This window comes from Marmota flaviventris, chromosome 11 (assembly GCF_047511675.1).
Source record: "Marmota flaviventris isolate mMarFla1 chromosome 11, mMarFla1.hap1, whole genome shotgun sequence".
Lineage (NCBI taxonomy): Eukaryota > Metazoa > Chordata > Mammalia > Rodentia > Sciuridae > Marmota > Marmota flaviventris.
Window position 1 is genome coordinate 24,456,914 of NC_092508.1, and position 16,735 is coordinate 24,473,648.

General features: G+C 32.4%; 1 protein-coding gene across 1 annotated transcript in view; it reads left to right on the forward strand.

Moving 5' to 3' along the window:
• Erbb4 (erb-b2 receptor tyrosine kinase 4) overlaps window positions 1-16,735 on the forward strand; it is a 699,449-nt gene that overhangs the window by 341,725 nt on the left and 340,989 nt on the right. The window contains exon 4 of the mRNA XM_071619435.1: window positions 13,417-13,551. Within this exon, the coding sequence (XP_071475536.1) occupies window positions 13,417-13,551 (135 nt within the window). The remainder of the gene's footprint in view (window positions 1-13,416; window positions 13,552-16,735) is intronic.

A 16,735-nucleotide genomic window follows, 5' to 3' on the forward strand; every position in this document is an offset into this window, starting at 1 on the left:
GACTAAGCCTTGAGTTTCTATAGTACTTGAAAATAATAAAGTTGCCTTTCTTTCTTTTTTATTTTTTAAAAATTTGGTATTTTCCTGAATTGAAGGGCTTTCCTTCAAGGCCAGTGAATTCTTGATGTTTTATTATGCTGCCTGTTCCTCTGTGCCTACTTTTGACAGAGGCAAAAGGGATGTTCCTCCAATGTGAAGGCTGGGATGTGGTCCAGATGTCTAACTCAGCCAAGATTTTTTTTTTATATATACACAGTTTTTTCATGTAGAAACAATCACTTAAAAGCATAATTTTACCTTTCAACTCAATAAAATATTTTCAAAAAGGGCTTCAGGGAAATTACTATGAGTTCTTAATTACACTTATATAAGATGGAGTTGTACCTCATCTCTGCTTATACTTCTGCTTTTCTTCCTATTTCTCAGCCTTTCCTCCTGTAATAGGAACAATGCAGAAGAGAAAGTTTAAGGCAGGGTCCTTTAAACATTAGACTGAAATCATAGTTGTCTAGAACTCTCACCAGAAATTTTACTCTTTCTAGTTCATTTACTCAATTGTAAAATGAAAGCAGTAATGATTATCTTATAGGGTTCCTGTAAGAATTAAGAGAAATGCTGCATTATAAATACTGGCATAATGTCATCATGTACAAAGAGACATTGCAATGGGCCAAGAAAGGGCTTTGGGATCAGAAAGGCAAATACTGGAACCCTCCTAGCAAGATTCCTGAGTGTGAGGCACATGGTAGCTTGCTTGATCCTTCTCTCTCATTTGTATAAGTTTGGGGTACAGAAATTCTACTTCTTCGAAAGAGGTTCTGAATGCTAAGTAATGGATGAGTGAGTGCTCAGAACACATCTATCCTCCCTAAAGCATGTCTGAAACTCAGCTAAGTAGGTCAACATTAAATTTTAAGGAATGAACAAATGTACAAACCCACATATCCTAGATTTGACTATTAGTCCAATTTATGTTAGTAGTTCTTTCCTAGTTTTAATCTCTCTCTTTCTCTCAAAATGTCATTTCTGTCAGGAAGGAGAGAAGATTATAAGGCAGCATAGGAAAACTCTGCTTCCCAGAGGTCTCTTCTTTCCTTAGTAAAATAATACTGCACCAATTAAACACTTGCTGTGTGACCATCACTACAGTGAGCATTTATGTTCAGCTCACTTCTCCTTTCAATGGAACTGTGAGCCTGGGGCTATTTGTACTTTCATTTTAAATATAAGGGAACTGGGACTTGGATAAGATAACTAATGTGATAGGAGATGCAATCATAGTGACCCAGTCTGACTCACTAGCCTGGGCAGATTTATGTATCAATGGCTTCTCTTCTTGAATGCTGGCATTCTGAGTTGACTGAACCATCTGGCATTGTTAGACATCTTAGTACTTTGGGCTTTTTTTCATGTCTAGCCTCATAAAGCAGCCAAATAACCAAAATAATTTTAAAATCATCTCTATTAACCCTGGAAAAGAGAAAACATTCTAAACTAAAGGGTGTTTCTTTACTTAGTTTAGAAGACATGGTAACACCGATTACAGGGTACATCATTGTTAATGGAGCCCACTCTGTTGTGACATCAGATGTAACAATGTGAAAATAATTTTTACAATAGGGGGAAATGAGAGTTATGTGCTAGGGACTATGGAATATGATGATTTGTTAAAAACACTATAAGTAGTTTCTGCAGAAGTTTTAACGACTCTTTTTTTTTTCAAATAGCATAAGCATACAGCTTGAATTCATAAATTTCTCTGAGAAAATATAGTATTCTATCTAGTCTTTACTCAAAAGTAATTCCATTTTTTTCCTCTACCAAATGGCAGTATTATTATAGCAATGCTTTATTACACATCTTATTGATTTAATAAAAAAACCTTAATAAATTTAAGCAATAGTGTGGAGCAGTCTCACAACCCTGCTCAACCCTAAGCTACACAGATGTGTTTGATAATGTTCTGCATTTCCTAATTAATCCATTCTGCTGCAGGAAAAATGCCAGATACTTGCCATCAAAGAGGAAAGCTTTTCTTATTTATCCTGGTTATTTGGAATTTGCTGTAATATTGTTTAAATACAATGATAAGGGCAAAAAATATAGAGGTCACCTGGAGATTGCCATTGGAGGCTCTGTTACCTACTATGTTTGTCAGTTTTCCTTTACTATACCATAACACCCAAGATAATCAACTTATAAGGAAGAAAGGTTTAGTTTGCCTCATGGGAATGCATTTCCGAGGAAGTAGTTTATCCCATGACAGGAAGCAAAGAGAGAAAAGGGGCTAAGGTCCTAATATCACCTTCAGGAGCAAAATGAGAGCAACCTAACTTCCTCTCACTATTCTCCATCGTCCAAGGTTTTCACCACCTCCTAAGAGTACCATAGATTGGCAACCAAGCCTTTAACATGTTGGCCTTCAGGGACTTTCACTGTCCCAACTATAGTACCTGTGAACTAAGCACCTACCTGCACTGAGCAGAGGGAAATCTACATTCTGCGTGCTGTCACAGAATGTGATTATAGAAATGACTTACAGGGTTAACTCAAGTAGGTATCAAGGAGTAGTCTGTGTAGGAGAGAAGTAAGTTACAGAACTTATGGTCTTGTTCTTAGGAACAGTTTACCTGATGGAATACAGATAAGCCTAATTTTTAATAAACTGATTTGGGAATGATATTTTAGCTTTATATATATTACACATAAACTGTAAAATTGTTATGCTATCTACTAAACAAGTTAATGAGGACTACATATGACACTTAGGAGTTTTTATTTGATCTTCTGTTCTCTCAAATGATTCATACTTCAACCAATATGCATAGATTTTATAATGTGCTGGATAAAGGAGTCTCCTGAACTATATTATTAACCTATTTTGAAATAGCTACCATTTATTGAACATCTATTATGTAGCAGACAGTTTATAAACATTATCTGTAATTCATACTATAACTATCACTCTTATTTTATAGATGACAGAAAATGAAAAAGACTAAACTAACTTGCCTGCAACCTCACAGCAAAACTAGCATAGCTGTGTTTAAAATATGACCTAAATATAAACAAGTTGTGGTAAAATCATACAATGGAATGATACAAGAAAATAAAAATTAATAAACTAACACAAGTAACAGACTACATAAGTCTCAAAATATTATTTTGAGTAAAAGAAGGCAAAAAAGATATATACTATAAGATTTCATGTGTATGAACTTACAAGCAAACTTCATCTGTGGTGACAGAAAAAAGGTATCAACTGGGAAGAAGCAAGGAGAAATTTCTGGAATGAGCACAATATTCTATGTCTTGATCTGGGTGGCAGCTAGACGGTGAAGACAAAAAATGTAGTGTACATGTGCATACAAAAGCTTCACGTCTGTCCATTTTACTGTGTGAAATGTATACTAACTTGAAACTGTATCTAAACCAAAGTATAAAGACTTTCTTTTTTACTTCCTTTTTTACCACGATAACTGATATTTCATATCTTGGTAATCAGTGTTTTATAAAAAGGCTGGCTACTCCTGTGTAATCATTCATTTCTTCCTGTTATTTTTTTTCATTAAAACTTCCTTTCAAAAGAAATATTTAATTTGGACCCGCTTGTTGTGGGTCTTAAAAGTTTTCCAGGACTGACTTATGTGCATTCTTAGCTTCTGACATTTTTAATTTCTTGTTTTGTCAAATCTTGTCTTTATTATTTTTAAAAATAATTTAATACACATTTTAGATGAGACATTAGTTTATGTGTTTATACTTTTCATATTATCTTACATAGCCTTTTAAAACTCTTGATATATTTGAAAATCATGTAATCATTTTGCAAGATTAAATCGTTCTTCTTTCTCTTGCTTCATCTTTTATTTGCAAGTTTTAACTTGCCAGCAACAAACATACGTAGCAATGATATTTATTATTACTGTCACCAGGGAAAATCATACTTTCCTGAAATATTCTAAAGAAGTAGAAGTGAAGAGATCACACATTGTGAGAAGAGTTATTAAAACTATACAAACTAATATAGTAGGTGAGATATTTGAAAGTGACCTTGCAGTATATCCCAGACTTATTGTATTAAAGCTTGCAAATAAAAGGAACAAATCATTTCTGGCTACTAATATGACTTCCCCCTTTATTGGTAATGAAAACATTGAACTCTACTGATTTGTTCTACTGAAGCAATTACATTTTCTGGAAACTTGGAGCTGTTATTTAAGAGGATTGTTGGCTATAACAAGGGCTTTCTGGTGGATGAGAAAATAAAAATACTTGAGCTTTATGTAGAGGCGAGTTCTTTTATAATAGCAAAACCACATGAAAGTTTTCTTTTTCTTCTTCTATACCTTCAATTGTATGTATCCCTGTCATCAGAAAGATAGTTATATAAGATTTTTTATCCATCTTCCAGCATTTACATTTTACTCTTTATTTTATAATTATCAACATAGTTTTAATTCATTTTCTAAAAGTATCATTTTCAAAATATGCCATATCCCTCTACCAAACTATTTTTAAGTTATAAGAGTTACCTCTGATACATTAGTTTGCTTAATTTGTTTACCAAGTGTTCAAATACCTATCAGGCTTCCCATACTTCTTTGTAAATGCTTCATACATACTAAAACCCTCTATTAAGCAAACAAAAATAAGCCTTTTGCCATTAGGAATTATACCCCAAAGATCATATAAGGGACTCAACTTCATTAGTCAGTGGAGAAGTGCAAATTAGAATGATTCTATTCCACACCAACCAGAATGATTGCAATGAAATTGAAAAACAAAGTCTCGTAGTTGAAGTGGTTAGTCAGCTGTGGGCCCCTGATGCACTAGATGGGCATATAAATTGGCAAACTTACCTTGGGAAACTCATTGAAACTATAGCCCAGCAGTTCTACTCTTCTAGATAGGAATACAGTGTAGATGAATATGTATTGTCACCAGAAGCCACATGCCCATAGCAGCTCAATTTATAATTATCCAAATGTAGAAAGGATCCAAATGTTGAAATGACAAAGCATATAATACTATGCAACAATGAAAATGAACAACATAGGTGAATTTCCCAAAAGTAATGTTGAACAAAAGGAGCCAGACACCAAGGAATACATTATCTATGTAAAATACAAAAATAGGCAGCAGGGTCTCAGTCAAGGGTTTTAAGAAGGAGTGACATAAGGAGGAAAATATGTGGAAGGCTTTTATGTCCTGAGTATGTTCTAATTCGTGACCTGAATGCTTACAACAAAGTGTGTCTAGTTTGTAAAAGCTAATTGATACATGTGTATCTATTTCTAATATATGAAATACATCATAGATATCTGTATATATATACACACACACACACATATATGTATAATACTTCAACAAAAATGTTTAGGAAAAAAACCCTTTATATTTGTTCAAGTCACAGATTTATGTGTCATGAATATCCAAAAAATCCAGATTCCTTTTAAATTAGTATGACAGAGATTACTAGTTGTCTCCCAATATTCCCATGAATATAATTTTCTTGTGGAAATTTGCAAGAATCTTTATTAAGAGATAACATGTACTCATCTTCTATTCTTTTCCTCTTTCATAATTCCCTTTATCTTTTGCATGGTTTTGCCATTTGGATCCTCCTCTTATATTAAAGATGGCAGAGAAACAAGTAAGATTAACTCTGCCTCTGATGATTGTGGATTTTCCACAATGGCTGGAATCACTTAGACAAAATTATATATGCAATAAAAATAAAACCATATTTTAAAACCATAGACTAATATAGGATTGAGTAACATGATGTGAAATTAAATAGAGAAAAGAAATATAACCCTTGTTTATGCTAATCAGTAGACAAATATTAAAATAGTTATCAAGCATAAAGTACAATAAAATTAACAACTATGTGAGAGATACTGAGTACAAATTCTCCCATTACAGAGTTGTGCAAATTGAGCTTCATAAAAGTAGATAAGGTCATATATTTAGAAAGTCAAAACTAGATTTTGAACTTACTTTTATCCAGTTGACTAGATTCAGTATTATTGCTTTTATATTTCAAAGCCCTTATCTTGAGGTTGTATCCCTTCTCTTTCTCTCCCCATTTCCCCACTGGGATATCAAACTAGCTATAATATAGAATATATCAGGACTTTAATATGAAAGGTGGATTTGTAGGCAGAATAGATTAGATGCAAAAGTTACATCTGCCATAAGACAATAGAAACTGAATTAAGGGGTATCAGTGGATATAAAAAGAAACACGATGAGGAATGTTCCTTAGAGTCTCATGACTGATTTGATACAGAAATGAAGAAACTAATGACATACCTTAAATTTTGAATATAGGTTACTTTTATAACATTTTATTCTGATTTTAACTGGAATTAGGATATGCAAGGAGAATGCAAGTTTGTGAAAAAAATTTTAAAAGAAGAATATTAGACATGCTGGTGTATACATTGACATACATATTGAGACTAAAGAATAATGTGAGATGGAAATCCTAAATTCATAATTTAAAGACTACTAAAACACACACTTTACTTTTATTTATTTATTTATTTATTTTGCATAGGTTATCAATGAGTTTAAACAGTTTACTTCTATCTTAAAGTATAGGAAGAATTAATACATCGATACCTTCATAAATTTATTCGATATGTTAAATGATTTATAATGTAAATATTAGTGCATAGCACTAACATGCTATCATTAGGTTTTAACAAATGTTAGTCATCTTCTAAAGATGCTATCATTATCATCATACTCATCAAAAACATTTGAATTTCTATCATGTGGTTGACACTTTCTTTGGCACTAGGAATACAAAGATGTTTGTCATTTTTTTTTATTCTTGAAGGTCCTGTGGTAAGATAGGAGAGACAAGTCTAGTACCCAAAATAATAAATAGAAGGTAAAGTAGCATTTGCTGTATGTCAGATGTCGGTTCAGATAATGTGTGTTGCAGGAGCAAGAGGAGGGGTAACCCAAGAACTAAAAAATGGCTACAGCAGACCTTTCAGTGGAACCAGGACTCTAAGCTGAAACAACTCAAGCTGAGTTGTAGTGGACCCTGAAGTATGTACTAATGAGCTGGGACACTGTGGCAAGCATTACCAACTCCAACTGAAATCAAGATTTCTTTTTTTAAATAATTTTCTCTCTTAAGCTGATTTTCAGCCTATGGGTCTAATAATTTCTTCTTGAAGTTGCCTTGTTCTGATAAAAAAGAAAAAAAAAACTGTCCAACACTTGTTATTTGAATCCATGAGCTTTTGACTCTGATCATCGAGCTGAAATACAGAGGTTGCATCACTCATTTACATTATCACCCTCTATCCCTCCCAATACAAATGTGACATTTCAATTTTGCACACTTCAACTCTCCTTAAATCATCTGTATAAAAACTTCAAAGCTTGATTGATGATGAATGAGCCATTGTCTCCTCAAGCACCCGGTTCTCATTAGCCTTTAGAGTCTCAGCTTATTAATAATGAACCTTGAGGGCTGACCCAGTGGGGTAGCAGCAATTCATTGTGCTCCCAGCTGAAAGGTCTGAGTTGGGAAAGATACAGGAATCTCTGGACCAAGTCCATTCCCAAGATGATGTATTGAGTATCACAGGTGGATGATGTGATCTATATTACTTCTGTATCATTATCTGCCAACAGACTTGTGTGGCTTCAGGTGATGATAGTGAGAAAGATATATTGCTTTATGTCTAAGAATGTTCCTGTAACTGCTTCTTATACCTTTGTCTTGAAAATAGGCTTTGCCACTTTCTATTTTAACTTCTGGGTTGTGCCCTTTGGCTAAGGTAATATAAGTCAGATACATACATTATTTAAATGCCCTCTCCATAATTACACAAGTGAAGTGTTTTTAACATTTATTTTTTATTATCATTTGAATACTAAGGTTGACTTGAAGATGCATTCATGAAAAGGAAGACTTTTAGATATGTAGTCAGAGATTAATGCTAAGTATTTTATTTCTACTTATTAGGTTTTTCTTATACCATTGTGGTTGGTTGATGTGTGAGTTGAAGTGAAATGTTTCTCTTATAACAAATCATAAGACTAAAGTATCATATGATTACCTGCATTTACAATTATGATCTTTATTTTGGGAAAACATGTTCAATCTTACTAGATGTTACAAATTATGCATGGGGTCAAAGCAATTGTATCAACTTCTTAAATCTACTAAGGAGGTCACATTAATCTGTATTTTCAGCAAGAATGTCACATAATAAAACCACTTCCTACAGGAGAGAGAAAAATATTATTCAGTATTTTGTCACACTTTCTTTTAAAAGCATATATTTGCAAAATGCCAATGATTCTGTTAATGGGCATTCATTCCTACCTTAATCCTAATAACTAGTACTTGAAATAAAAATGAAGAGAACAAAAGAAATCATCTAAATAACACAAACATTTCCTTCATTAGATTTATGCAAATGCGAATCAAGGAAAGAAGCGGTCTATGGCCAACCTTTGAGGATTGGAAGGCTAAGACACAAGAACTTTATGTTCTCTTTCAGGTGTCATATTAGCAATTTACACTGTTCTAAAACTTAAATTAAGGAGCCATATGAAGTAGACTTACAGTTCAATATTTAAAAATACTTTTAGGTTTTTGTGCAGCATAAGAGAATAGCATATACTTGGTTATTTGTACCAGTTTGGGAAATTTGGTCTGGAATAGCTCAAAATCATTATTATTCAACTGGTGACTAATAATTGAGTTTGGTGCATAATGTAGGTTTGGAAAAAAATAATGAAAATTTCTAAATGTGCCTCATAAATAAAAACATGTTGTCAACAGTAATTCTGAACAATATCAGTTATAAGTATTTTATATAATAAAAGCTATTTCCTTTTCAGTTTATAAGAACTCTATTTTATGCTCAAAATACATATCATTTTAAATTAAACAACTATTTGCTGTATCTCCTTGTGCCTTGTATACTACTAGAAACTGGGAATACAGCTTTGAACAAAACAGAAATAAGCCTTACCTTAATGAAGCAGACCAGTTAAGATGACCTATAGAGCATTCATGGGAAAAGGTAACTTGCATTTAGTCAGTATATATTTAAAATTAGGAACTATAGCAGAAGTTAACTTATTAATGTGGCAACAAACCCCATGGTACAGTTTTCCCCCAGGTGCATCTAATAAGTATTCATTGGGTAACTATTGCCTAGGTTTGATGAAACAGCGATGGAAAATATTTCTTGCCTTCATGAAACTTAGTTTAATTATAGTTCAGTTATAAATAGTGTATTATATATAAGTTAAATTTGTCATAGTGGAGACTAATGTGGATTACAATTTACTTTAAACATAAAAAGATTCATGGCATATTTTACTCACTTTCATGCATTAATCTAGTAGGAAGTGTTTGAGACACAAACATATTTAAGTGTTTAATGGAATTTTTCAGTAATGAAATGATACTTTTTAACAGATTGTCATATCTAATGTATCTTACCATATTTAAGCATGACATTTATTAAGAAGAGGCAGCTCTGTTTTGTGAACTTGCAGGAAATATTTTTATATAATATGATAAGAAAACTCATAGCAGTTTTTTTCTACCAATTGATTAAATGACCAAGAATCTATTTATGTCTCTCTTAATTTTCTCGGATATATTTTCTACAGTGGAAGTGAAATACAATAGAATGAGATTACATTGAGCTCATTCACTTTTTCAACATCCTTTTTAATTTTGATTCTTTGATTCTTTGAGCTCTTCCAGGTTTTATGCATCTTTGAGTATCAGTCAAATTTATGCCATATTTGCCTATGCTTTTCAGAATTGGAAATTTTCTCTTTTGTTCTGGACTTAAAATTTAATTATTAGTTACTTTATTTCATGTTATTGGGAGGGAATGTGTTCATATAGCAAGGGTGATTCCTTCTTATACACCTTTAACAAAACTTGTGAAAGCAACTCATCTTGTGTGTTTAGATAGAGCTAAATATAGGGAGATAGCTTACTGCTGTTTTATGGAATAAATATCTTACAAAGCATTTCTCTTTATTAACTCTATTCTTTAAAAATACAGTCCAATCTCCTTAGTTAACCAAGGCATAAGAGACATTAGACATCTCTTCCATCAAGTAAATGGTGTATATCTCTAAGAACTTTCTTACTACTCAGAATCTATTCCCTAAAATTTTCTTAGTCCAGAAATAAACCTAATAAAATATTTTCTCACCAAATTATTAACATTTTGAAATTTTTTAAAGTTATCAAATTAAAGAAAAATTTTAAATGTATAATTGCAATTGTAACATAATTTCTTGAGAAATATTTACATTATCAATTTAATCAAAAGAGAATGAAAGATAAAGTGTACATTAAAACTCTTCTGTGAATGTCAATGCAAATATACATTCTTTGTGTAGTTTTTGACATTCAAAAGCAGAATAGGATGTATACCAAAAAGATAAAAGACTACTGGCCGGGGGGGATACACACATACACAAATAAATTATCTAATGTTAAATGTTAGAAATTTATAAACGTTCCAAACCAGAATTGCTAGCAGATGCTGGTTTTTGGATTTGTGATGCAAGAAGTATGATCTACATTGATCATGATTATATCATGATTATACCTTAATTTGAATTTTTTACATGTAAGATTATACTTAAAGCATTATCATCTCTTTTCCAAATCCCTTTTCCAAGTATAAGCCAAGCTTTTTCACAGAATATGTCTAAGAGACAAATGTCAGCAATGCTAACAGATTAATATTGTTGAAGAAAGGGATTTGATAAGATTAGTATTCAGTATAATATAATTTATTTTAAATTTTTTGATAGGATGTTGGAGATGGATCCTGTGTTTCTTCAGCATGAACAATTTGAATTAAAATGTGACTCCTGAAAAATACAGATATTTCATAATGTTTGAGCTATTACCTTTCTCTTCATGTTTTTTAAAAGTAAAATGTTTCCAAATGTAGACTGAAAAATAGCCATCATTTCCTGGATAGCAGTCAGGATCTCCTTTCTTTATCATCTAATGAAGAATTATTCCTAGAGCTGGAGAGCATCACCTAATGTCTCATGAGAAAGCTATTAGTATGAGATCGTCACACTTCTTAGATGGAAGCTTAATGCCAACATTAATGTAGAAATCCATTTTCACAATTTTCTTTAGGTTTTACATCTCCCATCTGCTTTGATGAAAGTTGTATGGTTAGGTCATGAAAAATAATGAACTGAGTTTTAGAAGTAGAAAGATGATCTAATTTCTTTTTGTTTCTTTTTTTCACCTCTCCTGAGAAAATGGAAGCAATAGTCAGTGAAAGGATTGATGATGAGAACAGGTCTGATTTTAAATGTGGAAAGCTCTGCAAGATCAACATTAATCTCGTGGGTTTCAAACATGCAATGTTGGAAGACACTTTGGATGTGCCCACCAATCTTGCTTCCACAAGCACTCATCTGTAGTGCCAGATATTCCATTCATTCTTTTATCTCCCTCTTTGTTTAAGATGACTTTTAAAAATTTGGCTTGGTGTACTACACAAATGAGATTATTTCATCTGTGCTACCATGGGAGACAGAGTTGGTTGCCTTCCCAATATTCATATCTCTCTCCTTCCTCACTAACACCCCTACTGTTTTTTTTTTTTTCTAATTGTGATATGGCCCTACAATGTTGCTTCCTCATCTCTTGTGAAATAGTCATAGTACATTGTTCTGGCCAATAAAATGCAGATATACTCCTTAAAAAGAGCATCTTTTCCCAATATAGAATGTCAGAATTTCACTAGGAGAAAATCTCTTCTGTCTTCATCCTGCTTTCACTTCAAATCAGATATCTTTAACACAGCAGCCATTTTGTGCCTAGAATGAATAAAACCAACATGCAGGGTGGCAGAGCAGGAAGTCGGCAGCAGGGAGTAGCTAAACTAATATCTACAATCACCACCTTAAGGTTTCTTACTCTGTAAGAAAATATAATCCTTATCTGTATAACCTACAGTTTTCTTTTTAAGTTGAAACTGACCACTCAATGGACTGATGCATGATTATTCTAAAATATATTTTCTTGCACAAGAAGGAGGAAATGAGGTAAATATTAGGCAGGAAGATGCTATTCATATTTACAGACAATTTTGTAAAGAAATAAGAAAATTTTCAGAGGGAATGTTTTACTTTTTTTCTGGATGACTTTAGCTATCTGGAAAATAATTCATGTATGTGATAATCAGACATTATTCACAGGGGACAAGTTAATTAAGCCCAGTTTTGAAATAATCAAGTAGAACTTGGCTTTAGTGTATTTTATCCAATGGTTATGCCCATGTTCCAAAGTATCATAGAGTTTTTCTTTTCTTTTTCTTTTTCTTTTTTTTTTTTAGTTGCAGATGGACACAATACATATATTTTTATTCATGTATTTTATTTTTTTAAAGAGAGAGAGAGAGATAATCTTTTTTGTAGATGGACACAACACAATGCCTTTATTTTTATGTGGTGCTGAGAATCGAACCTGGATCACACCCATGCTAGTCGAGTGCTCTACTGCTGAGCCACAATCCCAGCTCTATTCATTTATTTTTATGTGGTGCTACAAATTGAACGCAGTGCCTCACATGTGCTAGGCAAATGCTCTATCACTGAGCTATAATCCCAGCCCAATATCAAAGAGTTTTTTTTAGCAGATATTGCTTTATGTTATTCCTAATGAATAATTAACAATTCTGTAAACTCAGTTTGAGATGACAAAGAGCATAGTTGTGATAAAAGCATTGATTTTAACTTCCATGTCAGACTAATTACTTACCAACTGACTCCAGGCAATGTCATATTTACTGAAAAAGCCTTTTGGAACAAACGTTTAATGATTTGCATAAAAAGTCTTGAGATGGTTCACATTCTATGGCATTGGTATAGCATTTTGTGGACATTTATTTTAAAGACTAAACTGACATAAACTTTCACATGATAAGACAAGAAAGTTTCAATTCAATAATTGGTGTTTAATTTGTACTCTGGAATATTTATTATATTCTCATTGAAATAATAATAAATTGCCACTCATTGTTTACTATATAATATTAAACCAAACTAGCAGATTGTGAAATATTATAGACAATACTAGTCCAATTGCAGGGAGCAGAAAATTAGGGAAGAAATTAATAATATATATGTCAACATGTTGAAAGTGTTTCTCTTTCAATGTTAGGATTCAATGGTTATTGTTTTCCTCTGCACTTTTCAATCTTTTCACATTTCTGCAAATGTGATGCTGTGAAACATATTAAGCTATCTTGGTGATTAACAGTGTAGCTCTAATTCAGCTTTGAAAATAATGTGAGTAAACTATATTTATTGACTACTTTTTCATCAACAAGCAATTTACCAACAAATTTGTTTGTTTATTCACTGCAGAAATTCTAAATGGTGGAGTCTACGTAGACCAGAACAAATTTCTTTGTTACGCAGACACCATTCATTGGCAAGATATTGTTAGAAATCCATGGCCTTCCAATTTGACTCTCGTATCAACAAACGGAAGCTCAGGATGTGAGTACCATTATCTCTTTTATGTCTCAAAATGTTCTTTTATGTCATGTGAAAATGATCAACTTATTTTTATCATGCCATTAATAATATTTTGAACTTGGATTGCATTGATTGAAATATTCATTTATATATCACAGAACAAATGGCCACCCAACCTTTTAATTCTAATTTTAAAAATCTTCTATTGTGGATTGATGGTTTCCCTTCACAAATTCTCATTCTCTTACGATGGTTCCTTATTGCCCAATCTGAAACACTGAATCTTATTTCCAGTGTCCAAACATGGGCGTCATTGTCCACAAACTTAAGGCTAATGTCTAACTACTGCTTCAACTTTTATGACTCTCCCTACTGAGCAAAAGGTAGTAGAACAAAAATTTACCTTCCTATTTACTATATGTTTTTTGAACAAAATTAAAAATTAGAAAAATAAAAACTAGTGAATATTTAGAATTTCTAAGCCATCATTTATCCCTAAAGCCGTCATGTTAATATTTTATGATAATTTCACACAGTCTAAATATAGATATAAATAGTTTTTATCTAAAAGAAATGTATTTACATTCTGGGTTTTGTCTTTAGATTAATAAATTTTCTTATTCCTCATTTGAAAATGTATATTGTTTAGACCACAGAGGATTTATCAGATTTAAACTATATAATAAGGCTAAATCATAGGTAAGTAACATTTGAACTGTCATTAAAACCTTTGAAAATTATTCTCTTTGAAATCTATTTCATTTTCATAATGTAGACTGTTGTTCACACATTTATTATTACTGACATTTGAATGAGAACAGAAACTTTATCAAGAAATAACCTGGGTTTTAAATTTCTCAGCTATTATTATATATTCCCCACCTGAAATTATAACTGTCTCCACATAGTTCAATAATTATTTGCCATACTACTGATTCTGTTATGATGCTTTTGCAGGGACTCAGACTCCAAGGGACAATTATTAAATTTTATGATAGGCCTAATAATATAATGTGGAAATATGAATATAGTTGATCAAAACTGACAGCTCTGTTTTTAATAAATGGCTAAAACCTTTTCTGAAAAAGTAGAGTAACATAATTTTCTTGTCACCTTTAATCAGAAATTTGTATAAGATTCTGTCTTTACAGTATTCAAGTTCCCGACTATGTAAAATACATGTGAATAAAAAATTGAATCTCCTTGCACTAACAATGCAAATGATGCACTTCAGGAAGGGCTTCTGTTTTCAGTCTGCTCATACTATGGTAGGCATTATATTGGAGAGGGAGATGAGCATAAGGTTTTGATAAGAGGAAAGGTCCATGGACTCCTCTTCATTCATCAGAATGACTTGCCTGTAAGGCATGAATGAGATCAGGCAAGAATAAAGCTTGAGACAGAAGCCAAAAGGGAAGTGTGCCCACCAGCCTTACAGGATTTGGAGCAGGAAAGGTCTGAGGGGTTTACTGCACTTTCACAGATGGTATCTCTTTGTGTTGTTCTTTTTTGGGGGGCTAATTTGGATGGTTGTGCCTATAATTAGGCAGTTGTGGCTGCACTTGTTTTTGCATACAAATAATTGCAGGTGCAAAAATTATGAATGCAGAGTGAGTTCTTAACCAGTGGTCCTTTGCAAATTAATCACCAATTGTTACCAAAGTTTTATTGCTTACATAGTAGTTCTGTTTGCTGACACATCATATGTAATGCATGACACCATACTGATAGTAATGAATTAGCTATACTTTAAATATTGGCTTTATCCTGCTAAAGGAAATAAGCCATTCACAAAAAGGCAAATACTGTATAATTCCACTTACATGAAATATTTTGAGTAGTGAAACTTAAACAGAATGTAGAATGGTAATTTTTTTAGAGCCTGGAGGTAAGGGTAAATGTAGTGGCTCTTGAATGGATATATAGTTCCAGTTTTGCTAGATTAAAAAGTTCTTGAGATCAGTTGCATGACAGTATAACTTCTAGCATCAATGAACTATACACATAAAAATGATTGAGATGGCATTTTTATGCTATCCTTTTTTAACTACAATTATGAGTAAATAGAAACATTACCCCATTGAAGTTCAAGATCTCTTAAATTAATAGGCACAACCCTTTTAGGAGTCATAGACCTCCTGGTTAGGAGCTTCTGTGCTTATTTTCTCTTCTTGCTTCCAATTCTGGTCAATTCACCTGAAAAAAAAATTTTTTTGCATTTGTTAGATTTCCTCTGTCCAGTGAAATCTAACTATGACCCTGTCTAAAACATTGCCACTGTGATTAATATAAACAAACCCCAATGGCTTAGAGTTTTCAGCAAATTCCTGCCTATTATTCAACTCTATGGATTAAAATCACAGTTCCTTTGTGTTTTCCTTTGTCTAACCTTTGCCAGATAGTCATGCTTTAAGTCATTCATCAGGTGCCATCTCCTCTCAGAAGCATTCCTTTCTCCAGGCTAGATTAGGTATATTTTTTTTCCTTGAGGCCCCTTAATGACCAAAGATAAAAACTGGCATTTGGTCTTGCATTTTGAAATGGAAACATCTTGTGAACAAGGCTGGATTCATCAATTTTTCTCTGTCATAGCACATATCAGATAGATAACATGTTTACTGAAGAAATCAATAAATGAAAGAAATAAGTTCATATTTTAATTCATTGGTATTGTAGTTACAGAATACTTAAGACGGTTCATTTATGAGGGATAATTTTAGAGGCTGAGAAGTCCATCTGCTAAAGGTTAGTCTCAGCTCCAAAATGGTCCCAGAAATGCCCCCATCATAGAGAAGGGAGGAGTGCTATTTCTCATAGGGCATATGGTAGCATTAATCCATGAGAGCAGAGCCCCTATCACCTTCTACCAGGCCCCACCTCCAAACAATGTTATTTTAGGGATTAAGTTTCATCATGAGCTTGGAGAAGGACAAAAATATTCAAACCATATCAGTTTATAAATAGGAAAGCTACATGAATCCATTTTTTATCCATCACATACATAAAAAAGAACGAGTCAGAAATAAATCCAGAGATGCTACAAAACTACTTTTGGTCTTTTTCAATAAATAGCAATATATATCTATGTACTTAATTTAATTTATATTGATATAAGCTACAAAGTTTCTATCATATATATATATATATATATATATATATATATATATATATTCTATTTATATTATAATCTATATATGTAATAATT